This window comes from Gopherus evgoodei, chromosome 8, assembly GCF_007399415.2.
Source record: "Gopherus evgoodei ecotype Sinaloan lineage chromosome 8, rGopEvg1_v1.p, whole genome shotgun sequence".
Lineage (NCBI taxonomy): Eukaryota > Metazoa > Chordata > Testudines > Testudinidae > Gopherus > Gopherus evgoodei.
Genome location: NC_044329.1, coordinates 89,966,365 through 89,991,892, shown reverse-complemented (window position 1 = coordinate 89,991,892; position 25,528 = coordinate 89,966,365). Strand labels below are relative to the sequence as shown.

The window sequence follows — 25,528 nt, the reverse complement described above, 5'->3', positions numbered from 1 at the left end:
TTATTGTAAACCATCCAAAGAAGCTGTGAAGTTAACTGCACAAATGTTTAGTCATTATAACCTTTTGCTATCACCTTCAGTAAGACATAGTCCCATCTCCACTAAAGTAGTTCCATAAGAAGGAGGGGAAAATAGCATTCTTGAGGGGAATTTTCCTATTGTCTGAATGCTTTTTCTCAAGATATGTTAATACTTTAAGTACCCCAGATTGTTTTCATCCAAATATATTTTGTCACCTTTGGGATTCTTTCTATGATTTTGGAACTTCAGAAATGCAGGGTTTACAAGCACCAAAAAACACCTCTTAAAATTATTCCTCGTAGGGCAAAGATTGTATTTTCAAAAACCACTTTAACTAATAGCATATATCAATTTCTTTAAAGTTATAAATTTTATTTTAGGCAAAAAATATTGTAGGAAGACATAATTCAGTTTTATTTTAGTACATATGTGTTATGCACATCTCTTATCATCAGAGCTCCAAGTTGCACCTCATTTCTAGTGCATTATAATGAAAATATTCATGTTTCTAGTTGGGTTTAACATGGTTGTGTCCCATTGCAAAATTCTGTCTCCAGTTGATGGGAGCTAGGAAGTAACATCCATGCACCATCTAGTACTGACTGTTGTCAGAGAGAGAGAATAGTAAACTGCATGGTCTAATGGTCTGATCCACTGTCTCAATACCTATTTTCACAAAATGAGAGGTGGCACATGCTCCATAGCAACAGTGCAAGAGAACAAACTATAATATTTGGATTCAGATAAGAATCTTAGATCTACCCCAGTTCAATGTTGTTCAGCTTTAGGGTTTTGGCTCAGCACCACTGCTGAATAATATATTACTACATTTTCAATTTTTGTTGCAATACAGCAGCTAATTGTCCTACTGAAATAGTAAATTATATTGAAGTTTTTGCATCATATAATATAATACAGGATTATTACATTTCTGCACCACAGATTTATTTTATGAAGTCAATGTTGTGCTATTCTAGTACAAAAGTGTGGCATTTCTTATAACACAATTTTTCAATTACTTTTCAAGTAAAAATGTCAAAGAATTATCTTTTTTCAACTACCAGTATGATGCACATTGCAGAGGGAAAAAATGAGTGATTGATTATAAATAGACTCTGGAAATTATCTGCATGAGCAACAGATTTATTTCAATGGTATATGGTATAATAAAATTTAGTAAAACACAGTCATTTACAAAACATTAGTCATCAACCTTAGAAGACATTAGCTTGGATGAATGAGTTTCTGACATGGTGCAGTTATTATCCATAGCCACTGTACATTTAGAAGTATTGCATGGCAAATCAATGCTTATTGTTCTATGTGCTGGTACTAATAGATAGGTTTTCTTAAATATGTGTGTCGTGACCGAAAAACCTCTCAATGCCAACTGCCAAGTGCAGAGAGGTAGCTGGAATCTCCTGATTCTAGCACATACATTCTTGTTCACCAAACAGGGCTGGCACCAGCTCAGCAAGCAGGTGCTTGAGGCGGCCAAGGGGAAGGGGCAGCATGTTGGGCTTTTTGGCGGTAATTCAGCAGCGGGTCCCTCTGTCCCTCTCGGAGAAAAGGATCTACAGCAGAATTGCCACCGAAGAAGAAAGTGGCGCAGTGGAACTGCTGCTGATCACGACCGCGGCTTTTTTTTTTCTTCGCCACTTGGGGCAGCAAAACCCTGGAGCCAGCCCTGTCACCAAAGAATGTCATATGAGGTCTCAAATGAAAGCTAGTGTCATACTGGTCATCAGTATCATTATGAAATGTATGCACAAGTACTATTGTAAGGATTTATGCATCTATACTAAAAATATATTCTTAAAGCTTGTATCAAGATATTAGTCACTATCAAAGGTGAAAAACATGTTGTTTTCTGTCAGATAGAACATATCTCTCCATTTATCTGTTTATGTGTAAATTAAGTATTGTCTCATTCACAATGGGTCCCCTATCACTAGTCTTGATTGAATACTGAGTAAGGAGGGTAAGAAAGAACTTCAGAAAGGATCTAATAGGAAGAGAAGTACAGTGGGGGAAGAGAACCTTATTATCATAAGCGGTATATTAGAGGTTTCCTTGACTATATTTGAGAGACAAAATAGACACTCTGGCACCCTTTACTAAGGAAGAAAAAGAACCATGGTTTTGCATCATGCAAAAGGGGTCTCAATCAGTGTCTGAAAATGCTAAAGAGCATTTTGGATGAGTTAAGCCTCTTTAGACAGATGAGTAACTTGTTAGTTGAGTTTAGCCTCTAGAAAGTATGTTATGATATTGATTTACATATAATCATTTGTTTCCAATATTCTTACTCACTATTACTTGAATCTCTATTTTTTAACAATAAACTTGTTTTTGTTTTCACTATAAATATATCTAAGTGCTGTGATGTAAAGCAAAGTGTTGAATCTTATGAGCTGGTGTGTACTGTTCCTGTGGGAATAGCAGGCCTGGTAATTCTGTGAGTGTTCACTAGATAAGGGGCTGGACACTACAGATAACGCACCAAATATTCGGGGGTTAGTATGTGCCTGTCGCTACCTGTACAGAGAAGGGGAGACCTGGAAGGTAGTACTTGTGCTGCCAAAGTTTCAGGGAGCTGATCTACAGCTGGCACAGACAAGACTATGCTAAGGGCAGGTAGTTGTGAGATGCCTCACAACACTGGTACTCGTGAGGAGCGACACAACCTGTTGGAAATGTTCATATTACTGTATAACAGATTACTGAATTTTGGTTTTGATCAAAGCATAGGAATACAATGGCAAACCAAAGAGAGTGTACTATATAGATAGACTAAGCATTTTGATCATATACAACTGTTTTAATATATAAATGCTTTATTCTAATCAAAAAATATGGAACACAGTTTTAACACAGCTATCATAAAATATATATAAATCAGTGCAACACAGTCAAATAAAACATTAACATTTTATTAAGGAATATCTAATATAATTTGATGTAACATAATTGCTTACCTTTCTAGGAGCATGGCAGAAATCAAGGAAAAAGCTAGGGTTAAATGGTTTATATTTTGGGGGAAGTTTCCAGTTCTCAACAATTTCCTGATCAGAAATTACATAGTAATCCAGTGCTTTGAGAGATAAAATGCTGTTAACAACAATATGCCTATATGCTATTCTTAGACTCAGTGGAGTATCAAACAAGGTGAGGCCAATCAGATTAGGGCAGAAAGATAACGAATGCACATTATCCAGTTTTCCAATTCCATTGTCATGAAGATAGAGTAGATTTAATTCCTTCATGCCTTCCCAAAATGTTGGGGCAGGAAGATGCTGTATCTGAAATAATGAGTAAAATGAAATTTTGAATTATGTAGTGTATTAGATCCTAAATTATAAATGCCACAGGAGCAATACTCTCTATGTAAGTAGCTGCAATTCCAGCTGACTACATCCGGGGCTGTTCTGGAACCCTAATTATTATTTTGAGCTACTGCATGATGTGACCAGGATGCCACCAAATACGTAACCTTCCCCGGGCATCAAGGCTATGAGCTATAACAGTGTAAAAAGGTTAAACAAGTTGGAGTTAATTATTATTTATAGTGTCATAAGTTCACATACTATCAAACCCAAGTCCCTACAAACCACGTTAGGCAGCAATTTGGATTTGCTTCTCTGAACTTTGTTTTTCAGCATCTTTCTGTTTGTGGCTTGTCTCAACAGATCTCTATCACACAAAAAAAGATCAGAAGGTCAAATCTACTTGAAAACTTTTGCTCCATGAATTGAAAAGACATTTCCAGTGCCACATGCCAAAGGCTTTACTCCCAATAGATGACACTTTTTCAACTCAAGGGGAATAGATTTTTCTATTTTCCCCAAAGAAACAAACAAAAAAAAAATCCAGTTCCAATCTATTATATTTTAAGAGTATTAATGGAATAGAACCATGCAAAGGAAGATACAGACCAAAGATAACAAAAAAAATCTTAAAGTAAAATTCTATAATAATCTGAACATAAGAACAGCCATATTGGGTCACACCAAAGATCCAACTAACCTAGTTATCCTTCTTCCAACAGTGGACAATGCCAGGTGCCACAGAGGGAATGAGCAGAACAGGTAATCATCAAGTGATCCATCCTTGTCACTCATTCCTAGCTTCTGGCAAACAGAGGTTAGGGACACCATCCCTGCCCATGCTGGCTAATAGCCATTGATGGCCCTATCCTCCATGAATGTATCTAATTCTTTTTTGAACCCTGTTTATAGTCTTGCCTTCACAACATTCTCTGGCAAGGAGTTCCATAGGTTTGACTATGCGTTGTGTGAAAAAAATACTTCCTTTTGTTTGTTTTAAATCTGCTGGCTATTAATTTCATTTGGTGGACCCTAGTTCTTGTGTTAGGAGGAGTGAAAACAACACCACACCAGACATGATTTATAGACTCTCTATCTATCTCCCCTTAGCTGTCTCTTTTCCAAGCTGAAAAATTCCCATCTTATGAATGTCCTCCTCATACAGCAGCCAATTCCATACCCCTAATAATGTTTGTTGCCCTTTTCTGAACCTTTTCCAGTTCCAATATATCTTTTTTGAGATGGGGCAACCACATGTGCACACACTATTCAAGATGTGGAGTACCATGGATTTATATAGAGGGCAATATGATATCTTCTGTCTTTTTATCTGGCCCTTCTTAATGATTTCCAACATTCTATTTGCTTTTATGACTGCCACTGCACATTGAGTGATGTTTCAGAGAACTATCCACATACTCCAATATCTCTGTCTTTAAGTGGTATCAGCCATTCAGACCCCATCATTTTATATTGATAGTTGAGATTATGTTTCCCAGTGTGCATTACTTGCATTTATCAACACTGAATTTCATCTGCCATTTTGTGGCCTAGTCACCCAGTTTTGAGATATCCTTTCGCAGCTCATTCGCAGGCTGCCTGGGACTGAACTATCTTGAGTAGTTTGTATCATTTGCAAATTTTGCCACCACAGTGTTTACCCCTTTTTCCAGATCATTTATGCATATGATAATAGAACTAGGCTCAATACAGACCCCTGGAAGTCACTGCTATTTACCTTCTCTCCATTCTGAAAATGGACCATTTATTTCTACCCTGTGTTTTCCTATCTTTTAACCAGTTACTAATCTATGAGAGAACCTTCCCTCTTATCCATGGCAGCTTACTTTGCTTAAGAAGCCTTGGCGAGGGATCTTATCAAAAAATCTTCGGAAATCGAAATACACATATCTACGGGATTCCCCCTTGTCCCATGCTTGTTGACCCCCTCAAAGAATTCATTTAGTTTCTTGGCAATTGCCTATCATCCTTGAGTGCTCCTTTAGCAATCTTGATCATCCAGTGGTTCCACTAGCTGTTTATAGCAGGCTTCCTGGTTCTATTGAGATATACCTTAAAAAATTGCTATTATTTTTGAGTCTTTGGCTAGCTGTACTTCAAATTCTTTTTTGGTCTTCCTAATTATATTTTTACACTTTATTTGCCAAAGTTATGCTCCTTTCTATTTTCCTCATCAGGATTTAACTTCCACTTTTCAAAGAACAGCCTCCCAAAGGAAGCAGTGAAAGCCCTAATGTTTTAATCATTTAAAACTAGACTGGACAAAGCATGTTAACATACAACAGGGAACAATCCTTTAATATTGAGAGAAAACCAAGGGTAAGTCTACACTGCAATTAAAAACCCACCGCTGGCTCATGCCACCTGATTCAGGCTTGCAAGGCTTGGGCTTGGTCTGCAGCCCAAATTCTAGGACTCTGCAAGATGGGAGGATCTCAGAACTTGGGCTGCAGCCTGAACCAGAACATCTACACCACAATAAAACAGCTCCACGTCAAGAGTCAGCTGATAGGGGCCAGCTGTTGGTGTCTCTAATTCCAGTGTAGATATACCCTAAATGGCCTATCTTAGTGAGTCTTTTCCTCTGCTAACATCTATGCATTAGACAAGGCATGGAAAATTTTTACTGGGAAAAACTCCATTTCATACTATCATTCATCAGTCAACCAAATTCCATATTTATATAATCTTGACATACCTTTATAAATTAATGTGCAGATGTGTTGAGCTATTATTATCATCATTTAAGACTTAAGTTACAGTAATACACAGAGGCCCCAATAAGAATCAGAACCTCCTTCTGGTAGGTGTTGTGCTAGAAAACGGTAGACATAGGGTGAAATCCTGGCCCTATTCAAATCAATAGCAAAAATCCAATTGTCTTCAGCCCAGCCAAGATTATGCCAACTGTTCCTGAACAGATATTTTTAGAGTAAAAATCTAAAATATTAAACCAGAAGAGCAACTGCTTTGTACAAATAATACTGTTAAAGTCTGCATTTAAAATCTAAATTGCTTCTAAGAAATAGTGGGAAAACACAAAAGTTTGCAGATAAATTTACTTCACTGAACTATTCTATTTTGCATATTTCTAAAACACTATTTACCTGATTTCCATGGAGATCCAGCTTAACTAAATTAGTACAACATTCAAGTGCATCAATATCTGTAATATAATTATTAGACAGGATGCATACTTTAAGCAAAACACAGTATTGCAAATGTCTCACATTCTTTAAATATAGCCCATTTAATTGAACTATAACGATATCTTTCAGCTTTTTTAGGTGGGCTTGACTGGTAGTTTGTCCATATTTGAGTAACAGATTTTCAGAAGTAGAAACAAGGTGTTCTGTTAATTCCTCCATGGCTGGTTATTTGCTCTGTGGTTCATCCACAAGAGATCTAAGAAAAGAAGAAGGACTACACAGTAGGTTGCATTTATTCAACTTTCAAAAGAAAACTTCAATACCCCAAATAATTTTACAACTGTATGTTACAACACTGCTTGCTCTGTGCAATATTACACATCCACGGGGGAGGAGGGAGGATCTATTATGGGATTAATTTGAAAACATAAAAGTGAATGAAAAAGTGCAAGTGCATGTTACTAGTATATAGTACATTTTATTCCAAAGGAACCCAAAAAGTGCTTTGCAAACTGTAGGCTTGATTATGCAACCCTTTATATTTTATATTCATTCAAACAAGCAGTCAATGAATAGTACATACATAAATGTACTGGATGTTTATTAGTTGATCCGTTAACATGAGTACGGGTTGTAGGGATGAATTCATCAGCTGCTAATGCAGCCACTTTGGAAGAGAGACAATGTTTAAGAATGCACAACACAACAACAATAAATTAGACAGGAAAAAGCAAAGAATAACATTGAAGCATTGAAACTGCATAGAGAAATTTATTGGCAGAATGCAACTTCCTGTGTTACAATCTAGATAGGGACACTAGTGCTAACAGCCCTGCTCTTACAAAAACAACTTCTATGAATTCTTTAATAACCACAAATGGTGAACAACTCTGTTTTACATCTTATCCAAAAGAGAGCACCTAAAGCAGCACAAATGTCCCTGCGGCTTAGTATTTCTCATGAATCATCAATACACTTGTTGCATTCAGCTAAGAGGTTTTCTTTTCAAATACTGAGACAATCCAACACTATTTGCTGTATGACATTTGCTGGAATCAGGCGCAATTTGATGTGGTTTTATGATAAGGTAGGAATGTCCCTTTAGTTGAAATTATCTTTTTTTAAAAAATGTAACTGCAAAGAACAGCTGGATTCAGCAATATTTTTAGACTTTGATTATTGTAACATAAGGAATGCACACATAAATGTATGAATTATCAAAATCAATTAATGCCACAATATTAAAAATAAAAAATAAGTACAGAAATATTTTACTTCAATATTAGGGATCTAATTATAGATTCAAAGATTTCAGTTGAACAGAAATCAGTAAACCTTTCATGAGTTTTATATCTTCAGCAGTTTCCTAAATTCCTTGTAAATTATTATACATTTTTAATCACACTGTAAAACTATGCCTCTATAGAGTATAGTGCAGGACTCGGCAGCCTTTCAGAAGTGGTTTGCCAAGCCTTCATTTATTCAGTCTAATTTAAGGTTTCACGTGCCACTAATACATTTTAACATTTTTAGAAGGTCTCTTTCTCTAACTCTCTAATATTTAACTAAACTATTGTTGTATGTAAAGTAAATAAGGTTTTTTAAATGTTAAGAAGCTTATTTAAAATTAAATAAAATGCAGAGCCCCTGGACCAGTGGCCAGGACCCGGGCAGTGTGAGTGCCACTGAAAATCAGCTCGTGTGCCGCCTTCGGCACACGTGCCATAGGTTGCCTACCCCTGGTACAGTGCATACTAGTTACAACAGACACCACTCTACTCTCAACCTTTATTCATTATATACAATTAGGTGAAGTACATGTGGCAGAGGTATATGTGAAGGAAACAAGGGTTGAATAAATGAGAGTCTATGATAAAGTATTAAACAGGATTGCAAACCATTCTCCAGTTCAGAAGGATGGGAATTTTCACTTAAAGGAACTATTCCACCTGGAGAGAATACAATATATGAAAATTGCTGGTTATCTGTTGAGAGTACTACACTGTTACAAGAGGCACTTATTTCTAGCTTCTTACTTAAAATGTCAAATGTTTATCTATTACCAGGGACATGTTTTAATCCATTTTGTACGTGTACTTTTGAACAAGGATATAGTGTTCATGAAACATGGGCAAATTAATGGGATCCATAATAATATTATATTTCTGCCAACTAGCAGAACAGAATGAAAATGGTACCAAGAACCTAAAACTGCAGGAATATTCACCTTAATTAAAAACAAATTGTGTAATTATATTCTGCAACGGTGAATGAAGGATCCAAACTTTCTCTCACCGACATGAATGAAAGTTTTGCCATTGACTTCAATAGGAGTCTGAGTCTGGAAAAATAAATAAGTTAATTCCAGAACAGTAGCACTTTGATATTTTAGGGTCCATCAGCATTTACTCTCTAAGCCACCACTTTTAAGCGCTTTATAACTAGGTGATAAAAAATTGGCTTTTGGTAGAACTAGGATACTTTTCTCATGATATACTTTGTCTCCTAAATTCTTTATAGCAGTTTTTGTATTACTTTTAAGGCTTCCTTTATTACAAGATTTGTGTATGGTGAGACTTTATCAAAAGATACCACCATTTCATTTTCCTCTGTTTATATTCTGCACCCGTAGAATCTAAATTCAGAAAAACAAATGAAGGTCGCAGCTCAGGAGCCATAACATCCAAAAGAAAGTAATGAGGCAGGAAAAACTCTCAGCAATGTGGGTTATACCAATACTAAACTGTTTGTAGGTTAGGGGACAGCTGGGTGTGTAAAATTAAGCATACGTGTTAAGTCTTTGAAGGATCAGGACCCAATTCCTTACCTGTAGTATCTATATGACGTTAACAAAGTATAAATAACTAGGGCTGTCAATTAATCACAACTGAGTCATGCGATTAACTCAGAAAAATTAATCGCAATTAAAAAATGTAATCACAATTAATCACACTGTTAAATAGTAGAATATCAATTGAAATTTAATAAATACAATAAAAGCTGTTTTATCCAGCATGTTGAGGGAATGGGCGGTGCCAGTAAGTGAAAAATGCCAGTTAACCAAGACTGAGGGAATGTAGGTGCAGGAGAGGATGCGGGCCAGGGGTTGGCGCACAGGAGTGGGTGCGGGATGCTGGATCTGGGGAGCACTCACCTCAGGCGACTCCCCACAAGCGATGACTGGTCTGCATGCTGCCCCCACCTCAACCTGCCACAAGCACTAGCTTTTCAGCTCCCATTGGCTGGGAACCTTGGCCAATGAGAGCTGCAGGGGTGGTGTCTGTGGGTGAAGACAGCGTGCAGAGCCACCTGCCATGCCTCTGCCTAGGAGCAGCCAGGACAGGCCACTGCTTCTGGGGAGCCGTCAGAGGTGAGTGCCTCCCAGATCTGGCACCCCAACCTGCCCCTCGAGTCCCCTCCTGTGCCTAAACTCCGTCCCAGAGCCCACGCTCCACACCCACTCCTGCGCCCCAACCCCCTGCCGGCCCAGTGCCAACCAGACTATAAACTGGAATTTCAATGAAGATTAGAAATGCCAGTTTATAGAGCTATCCGGTTGATGAAGTGCTGGGTAAAACAGTTTTTACTGTATTTGTAGATGGTTTTTCAACATTTTCAAACATGCTGATTTCAATTACAACACCAAATACAATGTGTACAGTGCTCACTTTATATTATTATTTTTATTACAAATATTTGCGCTGTAAAAAGATAAAAAGAAATGGTATTTTTTAATTCAGCTCAGACAAGTACTATAGTGCAATCCCTTTGTTGTGAAAGTGCAACTTACAAATGTAGATTTTTACTTGTTTGTTACATAACTGCACCCAAAACAAAACTTGTAAAACTACAAGTACACTCAGTCCTACTTCTTGTTCAGCCACTTGCTCAGATGAACAAGTTTGTTTACATTTATGGGAAATAATGCTGCCCACTTACTATTTACGTCACCTGAAAGTGAGAATAGGCGTTCACAAGGTATTTATGTGCCACATATGCTAAACATTCACATGCCCCTTCCTGCTTCGATCACCATTCCAGAGGACATGCTTCCACGCTGACGAGGCTCATTAAAAAAAAAAGTGTTAATTAAATTTGTGTTGGACCTCCTTGAGGGAGAATTGCATGTCTCCTGCTCTGTTTTACCCATATTCTGCCATATACAGTATTTCATGTTATAGCAGTCTCGGATGATGACCCACCACATGTTGTTCACTTTAAGAACACTTTCACTGCAGAACTGACAAAACACCAAGAAGATACCAATTTGAGATTTCTAAAGATAGATATAGCACTTGACCAAAGATTTAAGACTCTGAAGTGCCTTCCAAAATCTGAGAGGGAAGAGGTATGGAACATGCTTTCAGAAGTGTTAAAAGAGCAGTACTCCAATGTGGAAACTACAGAACCTGAACCACCAAAAAAGAAAATCAACCTTCTGCTAGTGACACCTGACTCAGATGATGAAAATTAACATGCGTTGGTTCACACTGTTTTGGATTGTTATCGAGCAGAACCTGTCATCAGCATGGATGCATGTCCTCCGGAATGGTGGCTGAAGTATGAAGGGACATATCTTTCGGGCATCTGGCACATAAATATTTTGCGATGCGAGCTATAACATTGCTATGCAAATACCTGTTCTTACTTTCAGGTGACATTGTAAACAAGAAGCGGGCAGCATTATCTCCTGCAAATGTAAACAAACTTGTTTGAGAGATTGGCTGAACAAGAAGTACCAGTGAGTGGACTTGTAGGCTCTAAAGTTTTGCATTGTTTTATTTTTGAATGCAGTTATTTTGTGTACATAATTCTACATTTGTAAGTTCAACTTTCACAATAAAGAGATTACACTACAGTACATGTACTAGGTGAACTGAAAAATACTATTTCTTTTGTTTTTTACAGTGCAAATATTTGTAATAAAAATAACAATATAAAGAAAGCACTGTACACTTTGTATTCTGTGCTGTAATTGAAATCAATATATTTGAAAATGTAGAAAATATCCAAAACTATTTTTGGTATTCTATTATTGTTTACCAGTGCATTTAATCACTTGACAGCCCTATAAATTACTAATTGAGTACTGAGCAAAACAACCCCGCCTCACAATGATGCATTTCTTTTGGACTGGTGTTGATAAATTAATAGCAGTTTACACTAGAAAATTAAAACCAGCCTATCTGGTCTACACTAGAAAATTAAGTCATTTTAGCTATGTCTCTCAGGAGTGTGAAAAATCCAAACCTTTGAGCAGCATAGTTAAACCAACATAATCCCTGGTGTAGGCGGTGCTACATCAACAGAAGAATTCTTCCATTAGCCTACCCACCACTCCTCGGGGATTCCCCACACAAACGGGAGAACCCCTCCCATCAGTGTAAGTAGTGTCTATACTGAAGCGCTACAGCAAAGCAGCTGTGCTGCTGTAACATTTTATGTGTAGACATCCCTTAGGCTTGTAAGTAAGTTTACAACTCCTGTGAATAAAGCTATTTATGTGCCCAAGGCCTGGTCTACACTAGGAATTTACTTCAGTATAGCTGCTTCTCTCAGGAATGTGAAAAATCTATACCACTAAGAGGGCAAGTCTACACTACACCTGAGATCAGTGTTCTGAGATCGATCCACCAGCAGTCGATTTAGCAGGTCTAATAAAGACCCGCCAAATCGACTGCACATCACTCTACAGTCAACCCCCTGTACTCTACCCCTGATGAGAAGAGTAAGGTAAATCGATGGGAGATTTTCTCCAGCTACGTTATTCATGTAGCTGGAGTTGCGTAGTATAGGTTGACTTACTGTGGTAGTGTAGACATAGATTGGGATAGGTACATCTCTGGCTAACTCCCAGGGTAGACAGCACTGCCCTTGAAGAATTCTTCCATCAACCTAGCTACAGCCTCTCAAGGAGGTGGATTATCTATATAAACAGCTGTACCTCTGTAGCATTTTAAGTGTAGACATACCCCAAGCCTTTGTAGGTTTGAGCCTATGCACAGAAGATACATTCATAGGTTCCAACAAAGTCCACCCATTACTAGAACTGGAAGGAAAGTTATTTTTCTCTTTAATTGATAATCCTTGTTTGCACTGAATAACCAAAATACCACTAAATTTATATACAAATTGTTGAGCAGTATTATTCAAAAAATTGGTATGAGCAGTCACTGAAGAATGCTTATGATTTAAATGCTTAGTTTGTTTTTTCTTGTAGATGTTTTTAATCAAACTGAATAAACATTTTAATTCTTTATCACTTGTGACATCTTTAGACACTAGAACATAGCAAAAGGAACAACCCTTTCTATTTCAATAAATAACAAAAAGCAAGTACAAAGGGAAAATAAATGATACTACACAGCATGAACACATTTTAATAAATTCCAAGTTTCCTATCAGTGTGCCTCAGAAAGAGAACTGTACAATCTACTCATGTTGTTCTTGAAATTCAACTAGTAAAAATAGAAAACTAGGGCTCTGAACCACTTAGGCAGACTTTTATGTGTTCAGGTGCACTCAAGTGCACCCACATGAATCTAGTTGTAAGATTGGGCCAAAATACTGAGACGTATGTGAGTACTATAAAACATTTCAGAACCAGATAATTTAAAGACAAGTTACTGTGCCACTTTAACATATCATTTATTATTTTATTTCTCAGCACAGTAGACAGACCATCAGGTATTAGGTCATATTTTATAACGCCAAATGTTAAGAAACTTAAACCAAGACACATGGATCATTTTGTGCACTACTGACATGCAGCCAGTTCTGGGCCAGAACACTGCTGCTTGACCCAGGAGGTGAAGAACACTGCAGCTATTGGAAGGTGTAAATTGGGAATTAGGGAGCTATACCCTAGACACTTCGGGACGTGTTGTCAGTTTCAGCGGCAGACTTCGACATTAAGGGTGAAATGTTCAGCTACAGACTCTAATTTGCCCCCAAACTCTGTAGTGAGAAATTACCGACCGGGACTTACAGTTAGCCCTTAGCGACCAGGAGGGCCCTGCTTTAAATAAATCTTCACCCATCCCAGCCTGTCGGACACGCTGGGGATCAGCCCCCCGCCCGGGATAGACCCTGGGGCTAGGCTCCTGGACCTTTGGTCCCCGGGGTTCAGAGCCCCCCTGGGCCCGTTAAGAGACACGCGGGTTCAGCCCCTCGCCTAGGCGAAACCCTGGGGCTGGGCTCCCTCGGAGTTCAGCCCCGCCAGGGTGCAGGCTACTCCGCCTCCCACCCCACTGCACTCACCCGCGTCCCGGGCCCAGCCCGGCCGGCGGCGGAGCTGCACTGAGCTGCGACCTTGTTTGTCTGGCGGTTACCATGGGAACCGGCCGGCCGGGCCAGGCCGGGGAGGCGGGGCCGCTTGCCGAACCCGGAAGGCCCCTGCTAGGCCAGGCCTTGCGCCGGCGAGATGCCCGCGCAGGCTGAGCTCGATGTTTTGCTCCAAAAGGCCACTCGGCGGAGACTGGCGAAGTTTGACGAGCTGAGAGGTAGGGGCCCGCCGGGCTGTGCCGGGCCGGGGTCGCTGGTGGCCTCTGGGGCGGGGTGTTTGGGTGGAGCCTCTGCCGCGCAGGCTCCCACACGGGCAACGCCCACCTCGTCCCTCCCCGGCTTCAGCAGCGGGGCCTCAAGCTCAGGGGAGTCACCCCGGAACTGCAGTGTCAAGCTCCCCTTCCTTAGACTAACTGTCCCAAGTGTAGGCCCTGACCCTGCAAAGAGAGAGGTGGAGAGTTGTGTCCAATGAGCACCCCATAGGGTCACTCAGCAAGGCCACAGTCATGCAGACCCTTACACATATGCTTAACTCTAAGGGTGGGAGTATTCCCACTGACTTCATTGGAACTGCTCACATACTTAAACACATGTATCAACGTTTTCAGGATCAAGGCCCAAGTCATTTGTAAAGATGGGGCTAGAACCCAGGTCTCCTGATTCCTAGTTCCATTTCTATATTCACTGTTTTACTCCCCAGTCCTTCAAAAGAATCCACTTCGTAGATTCTTACATCAGTGTGACTCCGCCTGCGTAGATCCTTTGGCTCCTTCACAACTTCATGAAGCGTGGTGTTAAAAGTAGGGGAGAAAAAAGGTTCAGATCCGGTCTGAAATAATGAGTTCTGAGGGGAAAACTTCTGCAGATTCTACAGAGATTTAGGGGATGAGGAGAAGAGTAAGTAGGGAGGGTTGCACATTATTTTTAAATTTTTCCATTTTATTGTCAGTATTTTTAAAAAGCCACTTTTTGGGGGATTTCAAAAAGGGACGAGAGGAGAAATACAGTGTTTCCTACAACTGCTAGTTCTGCAGATCAACATGATGTTACAAGACTGAATCTGAGAAGGTTTGCTGAGACTCAGATTACAGAAGAGATGCTGCATATTGAATACACCTCTACCCCAATATAACGCTGTCCTCAGGAGCCAAAAAAATCTTTTTTGTTATAGGTGAAACTGTGTCATATCGAACTTGCCGGAGTGCGCAGCCTGCCCCCGTCCCTCCCGGAGCACTGCTTTACTGCGTTATATCTAAATTCATGTTATGTCTGGTTGTGTTATATCGGGGTAGAGGTGTATATGAACTGCCCTATATGAATGTATCAATGTTTTATAAAACAATAATTCCATTAAGCGTGGGTTTGAATTACAACGGGTTGATGAATAGCTCTGAGCTGAAAGCATCACTCATGTGTTAACTCTAAGGAACAAATGTAGTATAGTATTGTCTTGTTATTTAGGGTCTAGTTAAGAGTATGCTGATTCCTTGATGTACCCATAAAGAACGAGATCAACACTGTACACCACAGAGTGTTAAAAGTGGCTAGAATGGTTACATGAATAAAGCTATAAGGCCATGTCTAGACTAAGGGCTTGTCCATACCAACAACACTTAGTTCACAGCAGGCTGGGGGATAAATCTACTTGAGGTTAGTCTGCTGTGCCCTAAGTGTTCATGTGGACCCTGCTGACACACACTATCAGTTCCTTAAGCACACTAAGGTTTTTATAACAAGATACATACATAAAATCCTAAGATGAAATCCTGGCTCCACTGAATTCCATAGTAAAACTCCCATTGTCTTCAGTGAAGCCCTTATTTCACCCCAGTGTAAATAGGGCAAACTGTTGTTTTATCTTAATGTAGCCAGTCGATGGAAATCGTAGTAGGAAGTTTAAGATTTCTGGATTTCCTAAGCATTGCTGGGAAAGTCTGTCATAATGAATATTTATGAGGCAACAAAATTAACGTATATGGCCACTTTTATTTGGACATTTAATAACATTTGAGTGCCTGATTTTTACAAATGTAAGTTCCTTTAACGTAGTTTTTGTATGTCGTACTATGGAGAATGTCATAAATCTCTCACTATTATACCCTGCTGATGGTCTCTCTTGTTAACTCACTTTTCAAACAGGTAAAGTCACACAAACTGGAGAATTCTGGGATGTTGTTGTAATTACAGCAGCTGACAAAAAACAGGAATTGGCTTACCAGCAACAGCTATCAGAAAAGTTGAAAAGAAAGGAACTCCCTCTTGGAGTTCATTACCATGTTTTTGTGGATCCTCCTGGACCAAAAATTGGTGGGTATTTTATTGCCAAATTTTCTGTTTTCTCTTACATGACATAGTCCTTGATACATACCTTTTTCTGACAATCAGTCAAAGAAATTAACTTTGCCAGTCTCTGACTGCGTTCAGTTTAAAGCCAGAAGGCACCATTGTCACCATCTGGTCTGTCCTGTATAATATAGACCATAGAACTTCCCTCAATTAATTTATATTTATGCTAGTACATATCTTTTAGAAAAATTGCCTATCTTGATTAAAAATTTCCAGTGATGCAGAAGCCACCTAAGCCATTGGTAAGGTTCATAGTTTAAGATTTCACTATAAATTGACTAATTTTCAGACAGACAAAAAGAGCTCATTGTAGTAAGTATTATGACAGTTGTGTCGCTTATAGCAAAAGATTTCCAGAAAGCTGTTAGAAGCAGCATTATATTAATTAAATCACAAAAAATGTTCTAATGGCATTAAGCAGTGTATTTTGATTCAAATGTGTAATTAATAGCATTAATGAGTCTGGTGCTCCTTTGGACTTCGTATCAGTTCAGCTGATTATTAAAATTTACCTAGTAACATTTATATATTGCCCTTAAGGTGCATTCACAGTATATATCATGGTGGTTTAGACTTTGATTGTATGTTAATAATATAAGTGCATAACACAGAACGTCACTGATTCATGATGTTTCTTATATATTCATATTGTACATCATAACAGATCCATTATGGTCTATAGTGGAATACGTTTACACCCTATTGGATTGGTAACACTGAAAACCCAGCAAGAGTCTTAATGAAAAGTAGTCACTGAGCACGCACATGCACAGTGTCATCTTGTAAACTTCATTAGCTCAGCCATTTGTTTGTTTAGAAAGTAACAAATCTGATTAGAATATAGTATAGTCTCCAAAGATTAATTTTCAGAAATGAAATTATTTTGTTATAGGAGAACAATAAATATCAGAATACTGGTAAATGTCTATTTTTTCCCCTTTTCTGTACTTTTCATGTCAAAAAGGTCTTTTGAAAACTTGCTTAAAATCATTAGAGAGATTTTGTATGACAGGTTACATGTCAGAGCCACTTTTTATGGCCTCTGGAACTGATGAGAGATCTTTAATTATGTCACTCAGAGGATGAATTGGAGGGGGAGAAAGTGCACCCCCCCCCCAAGACCTGCCCATTTGAGATGCTGTTTATAGTGGATTATGCAGAGCATCACTAGGTTACTGCTCAACCTGCTTGCTGCAAGGTTTGATCAACAGTATTGACATGGAGATGAATAGTACCATCCTTTCAGAGTTGTTTTATGCAATCTCAGGTAGATATCATTGCATCAATAGACAGTTAACAATGTAAAAATGACCTTTGCAGCCATGAGGGCTAGAGACTTCATTTAAAAGTAATTGACAACTTGGGCTCTGGAGCAAGAGGTCAGCCTCTTAAAAAGCACTTACATGACCAGCTTCCCCAAGCCAGCCCAGTTCAACCCCAAGCACATGAGTTTAGTACATTTGACATGTTTATGTAACTAATGTTGATGTTCTTAATTTATGTATTGAATATTTTGTAGGAAATGGTGGATCAACTCTTCATGTCCTTCAGTGCTTGGAAGAGATATATGGTGATAAATGGACTTCTCTTATTATCATAATAATTCATTCTGGTAAATCCTTTTCCTGTTTTAAATTTTCTGTGACACTATACTATTTCTTTCTTTTCCGCCGAAGGAAAAGGTTGGGGTGGTGTTGGGGAGAAGAAGTTGTCAAATGTGGTCTCTCTTAAGTGAGCTCAGATTTGGCTGGCTGATTTGGCAATCGAATGGCATCTGAATGCGGGTTTGATGCTAAAAGAATCTGGAAGTGCTGTGAAACAGCAACCTCAGCTTTTTGAGAGAAAGAAGCCTTATGGCATCATACAGCAACATCCTCTGGAGGAGATGGGTTGTTTGGCTCATCTATGGCTTGAAATTGCAAAAGGGACTGCTTACATGTAGAAAGAAGAGAGACTTGAATGCCAATTGCTTGCTGACAGAGTTTGGCTCTATGCCAGATATTTGCTGATTTTAAGTGAGGTGGGAGAAGTAAATATTAAAAATGGTGACATGGGAGAAAAGGACAGGAGAGTGGGAGGGTTTATCTACGAAATCAAAGATGAAATGGAAGTAATTCAGTTTTCTTGTTTCCATTGTATGCAAAAAGTCCTTTTCCTAGTTTACTTTGAGCACAAACAGTAGAGCATTGTTTCCCAAACTTGGGATGCCGCTTTGTAGGGAAAGCCCCGGGCTCGCTGGGCCGGTTTATTTACCTGTCCCGTTTGCAGGTTCGGCCGATCGCGTCTCCCAGTGGCCATGGTTCGCTGCTCCAGGCCAATGGGAGCTGCTGGAAGCGGCGCGGGCCAAGGGACGTGCTGGCCACCGCTTCCAGCAGCTCCCATTGGCCTGGAGCGGTGAACCGTGGCCACTGGGAGCTGCGATCAGACGAACCTGCGAACGGGACAGGTAAACAAACCGGCCCGGCCCGCAGCGTCCCAAGTTTCGGAAATACTGCTGTAGAGGATGAAGTCAGTAAATTAGGAAATGCTCTCTTTAACGCATACTGTCTTTTGAACACTCTTGAGGACCAAGATCAGGATCCATCATTAGTTCTGTCTGAAAGAGTTGGACTGACATTAGAAATGTCAGTTCTTTAAATCTTCATTTTTCTTTTTAAAGGCATGCTTAAAATACAGCCACGTGCATATGTGAAATAGCCAGTTTGATTTTGTAACTCATAACTAGTTCTTGATAATTGTATATACCAATAAGAGATCTTTTAAGAGGAGTGTGTGTGTGTGTGTGTGTGTGTGTGTGTGTGTGTGTGTGTGTGTGTGTGTGTGTGTGTGTGTGTGTGTGTGTGTGTGTGTGTGAAACTTGTATATAATAAAACTATCATTTTTTTAAGGTGGTTATAGTCAACGTTTACCACATGCAAGTGCACTGGGAAAAATTTTCACAGCTTTGCCTTTTGGTGACCCTATTTACCAGATGTTGGAGCTGAAGTTGGCAATGTACATTGATTTTCCTACCCATATGAATCCAGGAATTCTCATTACTTGTGCAGATGATATTGAACTTTATAGTATTGGAGCAACAGAAGTCATCAAGTTTGATAAACCTGGGTTCACTGCATTAGCTCACCCATCAGATTTGACTATTGGTACCACTCATGGAGTATTTGTGTTAGATTCATCTGCTTTATCAGAAAAAGAGCTTGAATACAGATCTTGTCATCATTTCCTACATAAACCTAATATTGAAAAGATGCATCAGTCTGGTGCAGTATGCATAAGGAGGGATTGCTCTCAACCAGACTCCTCTGGAGAACACAATGACTTAAAAATGGACTACGAGTATGTGTATACAGACAGTTTATTTTACATTGATCATAGCATTGCAAAACAATTACTAACATTTTTTAAGCAGCTGGATACTCTTTGCTGTGAAATAGATGCATATGGTGATTTTCTCCAAGCTCTGGGACCTGGAGCAACTCCTGATTACACAAAAATCACAGATAATGTCACAAAAGAAGGATCACAGTTAGGAGAAGTAAGACAGAAGCTATTTTCTCTTCTTAAAGGAACATCACTTAATGTTATAGTCTTAAATAACTCCAGGTTCTATCATATTGGGACTACACAAGAGTATTTGTTTCATTTTACTTCTGATAGTAAATTGAAATTGGAGCTTGGCTTTCTATCTAAAGCTTTTAGCATCTTTCCAGATAAAACAGAAAACTCAGATATATCGGCATGTATCATTCAAAGCATACTGGATTCAAGATGTGTTGTAGCACCTGCTTCTGTTATTGAATACTCTAGACTGGGACCTGAGGTTTCAGTAGGGGCAAACAGCATTATCAGTGGTTGTTGCATAAGTGCTAATGCAGATGTACCCCCAAACACTTTTGTGAGTTCATTGAGCGTCAGGGTTAACGGAAAAGTAATGTATGTGAGTATAGTGCTTGGTGTAGAAGACAATTTGAAAAAGAATGTGAAATTGTTGTCAGACATACATTCTCTTCAGTTTTTTGGACTCAGTTTACTGCAGTGCTTGGACCTCTGGGACCTGAGAGTTTCAGACCAACTCTTCTCTGGTGACAAGACAAGTTTGGGTTTGTGGACTGCTCGGATTTTCCCTGTTTGTTCTGCTTTAAGTGATTCAGTTAGAGTGTCATTAAAGATGTTAAATGCTGTGCAAAATAAGTCAGCTTTTAAACTGAATGGTTGGAAGCTCCTGTCTATTGAAGAAATGCTCTTCTACAAAGATGTAGAAGACATGTTGAAGTTCAGGCAGCAAATTTACGAAGAAATCACTCTACAAAGACACAAAGAGAAATCTGATTTGTAAATGTACAGTATTTTTTACCCTTTGTCTTTCTTTAATATGAAGATGATTGATTGTTTTCAAGCTTGTAAAACCCAGAAGCAAAATGTATACATCTTTATTTCTGATTTCATTGAAGTAGAAATAATGAAATTGCATTAGCAATGTTATTGTAGCATAACATTAATAATGCAAAAACACAGATAAACCATTCTTTTGATGACAGAATTAATGAAATAGTTTTTTCATAGATTTGAAATAAGAGCTGAATTTTCTTGGGGTATCCATTGTGTAGGATTTTTTTTTAGTTTTTATTAATAAAAATATGGAATGAATGTTAATTAGTTTGAAAACTACTTAAAACTTCGAAGTACAATGTTGGCTCTTGCAACATAGTGTGGCATAGCAATGAGTTACATTTCCCTCTTTTCACGGTATCCTATTAAAATGGGTATTTTAAGAGGCAAAGGTAATTTTTCATTATTTTAAGCGAAACAAAAGATATTTTTATATATTTGTTTAAACTTTAGCTCATCATCACTCTCACAAGCAATGGGAAATTTTGTGTATGTGTGCTGAATATGTCTTCTTGCAGAATACTGAATAATTTGTGGAAAGAATTTATTTTAAAAGCTGTGATCTGAAATATTGTATCATAAGTAAATTAAAGTAAATACACTTTTCATAATTCTGCATCATAGTTCCTTCTGAATCAAAGATTTCCAGAATCTAATGGCTCATTAACTTATGGTTCCAATTCTTTGATCCCTTTATGGTGCACAAGTATTTCTCAAGTCTCTTACATCTTGTGGTCATTTCATAACTTCAGTTCTCAAAGGAGACCAGGGCCAATAGAATGTTCTGGTTCAGTATCAACATTGAGTATCAAGCTGTGGTAATGCCTCCTTCATTGTCGCATGTTCATCTGTGTCCACTTGCTACCTGCAGTCTCTCCTTCAAAATAATGTCTCTTTTCGTTCTATAATACTGCGGCTAGGTCTACACTGAGAGGCGGGGTGGGGGGAGATTGACCTAAGATATGCAAATAGCGTAGCTGAAGTCAGCATATCTTAGGTCGATTTACCTGGCCATGAGGACGATGGCGAGTCGACCACTGCCGCTCCCCTGTCGACTCTGCTTCTGCCTCTCGCTGTGGTGGAGTTCCAGAGTCGACCGCAGAGCGATCAGTGATCGATAAATCGATCCCCAATAGATCAGTCACTGCTTGCCAATCCAGCGGGTAGTGTAGAGGTACCCTGACATTCACAGTATTCAGTGGCACTGGGAACAGCTGTTTTGCCCAGAATTTAGAATGTTGTAACCATACACAGTCTCCTCTCTGACAGCTCTTCCCCCTTTAGAGCTTGCACACTTTCCAGAAGCTTCTTAGTTGATGAATATACCTGCTCTTTCTTTTTAATCATCTGGGAACATGAAGTAACATTTCCCAAAACACATCAACGCTTCCATCATGCATTCTTATTCTTATGTTGACTGTGGATGATCTTGTGCCCTGGCTGTCTACTTTGTGTCTGTGTGCTGAGCTAATTAACTCTGCACGCTCCACAAAATAATTTTAACTATATTTTTTCTCAGATTGCTTTACTATTGTTACAATTTAAACTATTTTAACTTTTTTCCCCTTAGAATGTGCCCATTAAGCTGTCACAATGCTAGGGCAAATGAGTTAAAACAACATATGACTCTGCTATGCATAAGTGAAAGGTATTTGTTCAGTAGCTGGAAATATGAGCAAAAAATAGAACTGCATTTCTCATGGAAAAATATATTTGAAGTCAAACATGAATTTTATGTTTGTCAGTCTCTAGCCCCCTAAAATTAATTTTTATATTATAAGTATGGAGCCAGACTCTGATCTCTGGCACTAGTGTAAATCTGGAGGAACTCCTTAGATTTCCTTGGAGATCAGAATTGAGCCCAATATCTTTAATGTTTAATAATAGTTTTAATGACTAAACAAGGCAATGTATACTGAGTGCAAAATAATGTTGAGTACATGTAGAACTGATCATATCATAGAATGATCAGTGATAAAACCATCCCTTTTTGAGTTCTCCAGAAGTTTTAGAGGAAGGGAAAGCATAAGGTTATAATGTAGAATTTGAGGTTTGGCTTGTTAGGGTAGGGAGCCTAATGAGTGAGTGTGCCATGGTTCACAAAAGCTCTTGTGCTTGTGAGTGGTGTTGTAATCAAAGACAAGTATTATCAGATTAAATTTGTACCAACCTTTTTGACATCTCACAGTAACAAAGTGCTTGTGGGCTGCTCTCTTAACACCTATTGATACACCTCTACCCCGATATAACGTGACCTGATATAACGTGATCCAATATAACACACATTCGGATACAACGCAGTAAAGCAGCACTCCAAGGGGCCAGGGCTGCATGCTCCGGTGGATCAAAGCAAGTTCAATATAACGCCGTTTCACCTATAACGTGGTAAGATTTTTTGGCTCCCGAGAACAGCGTTGTATTGGGGTAGAGGTGTATTTCTTGATGCCAGTTCCAAGGCGATGGAATGTTTCACTAATGTTATTTAATATCAGAGTTTTCCTTAACCTTCATCACGTGCTGCTGGTAAGACACTACTTTTGGAAGGTTTATCTGCTTGAGTTAAAAGTCTTCTGCATGTGAATTGGTACAGAAGAACTAGACCCCTTGCAGGCTTGCAGGGGGGTGAGAGTGTGGATTTAATTTGCAATGGGGATAAGGATGGATGCCAGGGAAAAATGGTCTTAGGCAATAGGATTAAGTGTTAGTGGCATATTTTTTTAAAAAATGGCTGCAGAGGAGTATGTTCGTGAAGACTGAGATTAAAGATTACAATCAAACACCATGCAAATCAAGAAGTAAAAATAGTCATAGAATATGGTGCATGAAGTCATGAGAATGCTTAATCTAGCTTCAAATTTGCATAATCTTTGTGTCATTAACTATTGTGATGTTATACAAAACATTGTGGAAAACACAAATGTTTGACATACAGACTTTGCATCTTCAATTAGAGACCAGACTTTGCTCCTAGATCGTTTTAATGCTGAATTACCTCATCAATATAAAGAGTTAAATACGCAGTAAGCGGTAATTGTATTCTTTTAACCTGCTCATTCATTATTAACTATTATAAGATTTATTTTAAGAGGGTCCCCAAACATAATGCATTAATAACCACTTTGTTCACTGAAATTAGTTTTAGTATAAAGACAGAGCTTTTGGTTTTTGTAGACACAGCTGGTGTTTGGGAATGAGGAGGTGAGAGAGAGGCACACTGACCAAATAGTCTCTGAAGAGTTCTTAATGGAGTGGCAGCTGCAGCATTCCCGAAAAGACTGCAGTCTGTATTCCTCCCAACAGGAGGACAGAAGTAATAGAATCCTGGTCAGAGCCCACTTCGCCCAGCCATGCCTCTGTGGTTTGTGGAGTGCCTCAGAGCACTCCACAACATTTGGGCTTGGGCTGGAGTCCAAATGTCTACAGCCCCATAGCATGAGCCCCACAAGCCCAAGTCAGCTGACGCAGCCCAGTCGTGGGTATTTAATTGCAGTGTACACATATCCCAAGTCTGTAGTAGCCCACCTTTCACTCCTCACACAGGTGCATGCAGAAGCAAAAAATCTCCCTGAGGGCTCTTCTTCCACTTCAGAAGAGGAAGCACAATCTGTCCCAGAGTGTTTAAGCATGGATGTGCTGCTTACTTACTGTGTTTAATAGTATTTCTGTTCCCGGCATTATGCATGCTTCCCGACACTAGCCAGAGGGTGTCTGTTAAAACATACTGCTGGGTTAAAGGTTGATCTTATCTCTGTTTTTCCTTTGTGTTGTTATAATCCACACAGCTTCCTTTGCTTCTGCTAGTTAGTTCTACCAGCAGAACTGTTGATAACAACAAAGAAAATAATTGTCCCCAGCAAGGTTTCTTATTATGTAGAGCTGTTCAGCCAGGATCCTATTAGCAGTACTACCTATGAAATAGTGCATTCACGGTAAGAGAGCTGGTGGGATGTCAGGCTCAATGTAATTCATCACAGCACTGATATAACCTATCAAGGCCAAGTTACACTGAAATCTGTTGTTGCCAAAATATGCTCACAAATCTGTGCCTAATATTTTTTCCTAACATGGAAATATGTATATTTTAATTATGGTGTCACGGTAGAACAGTAATTGCATAGTTTGTAAAACAGTGTCTGGTTTAAATCTGATTTTTGAAGCCCACACACATCCTTTCCTCTTTTTGTTTTGCTTTGTTTTTCATTTTGTCAGAGAGGAATTTTTTGGAAAAGGCAATAGCACAGGCTGTTTGAGCATGTTCCTTGAGGAAAAAATTGTGAATTTAAACAGTTTGAAAATTTGTGTTAACATTTCTGTGCAGGGGTGTAAACCCCATATTGGCCTACAACGGGTTTACAAAAGCTTGTGGGTTCCAATCAGCCCCATTCCATTACATCTGCAGTAGGTGCCATGCATGGAGGTTGGCCTAGCTCAGTTGATAGCTGATGGGGAAGGGAAGCAGATCTCCAACTTGTACTGGGTGGTGAAAGCCTGGGAGCTGAGTGAGACTGCTGTCTGTCAGAGCCTTCCTAAGGAAAGGTTGGCTGAAACAGGGATCCCAGATGAGTATTAACTGTAAAAGACAAACTGAATAGAAGGGCTGCCATGGTCCAAGATGGATGACTGTCAGTTTTAGTTTTGTTGTATTTGTTTTGGAGCTTGGATACCCCCGAAGGAACTTAAGTGTGATTTAGTTGGAGAGCTAAGTCAGCATGAGGCCTAACCACATTGGAGGCAGATGCTGACTACTGAAGAACCGGAAGGAAACTGAGACATGGTGAGTAGTACTACGGCAGGCCACAAACGAATGCTGAAACACATGGCCTTGCAATAATTACCTTTTCCACTTTTAATTCAAACAACGTGGGCTAAAGATTTCAAAACTGTTGTACAAGTTCATCCCCCATAAAAAGTAACAGATAGGCCTAGTTCTACCTGTCTGCCGGAAATTAGTCTGGCGTATAATTTCATTCAGTTTTACAGAACTTGGCCCAT

General features: G+C 39.1%; 2 protein-coding genes across 2 annotated transcripts in view; one reads left to right on the top strand and one right to left on the bottom strand.

Annotated features, from left to right (window-relative positions):
• LRRIQ3 (leucine rich repeats and IQ motif containing 3) overlaps positions 1 to 13,858 on the bottom strand; it is a 68,804-nt gene extending 54,946 nt beyond the window's left edge. The window contains 3 exon segments of the mRNA XM_030571900.1: positions 3,000 to 3,323; positions 6,476 to 6,773; positions 13,778 to 13,858. Coding sequence (XP_030427760.1) covers positions 3,000 to 3,323; positions 6,476 to 6,736 — 585 coding nt within the window. The 5' untranslated portion in view covers positions 6,737 to 6,773; positions 13,778 to 13,858.
• Positions 13,859 to 13,882: 24 nt separating this feature from the next.
• Positions 13,883 to 21,424, top strand: FPGT (fucose-1-phosphate guanylyltransferase). The gene is made up of 4 exons (XM_030571901.1): positions 13,883 to 14,019; positions 15,941 to 16,108; positions 17,667 to 17,759; positions 19,036 to 21,424. Exons 1-4 carry the CDS (start codon positions 13,941 to 13,943, stop codon positions 20,481 to 20,483), a joined length of 1,788 nt encoding a protein of 595 aa, XP_030427761.1. The 5' UTR covers positions 13,883 to 13,940; the 3' UTR covers positions 20,484 to 21,424.
• Positions 21,425 to 25,528: the final 4,104 nt, after the last annotated feature.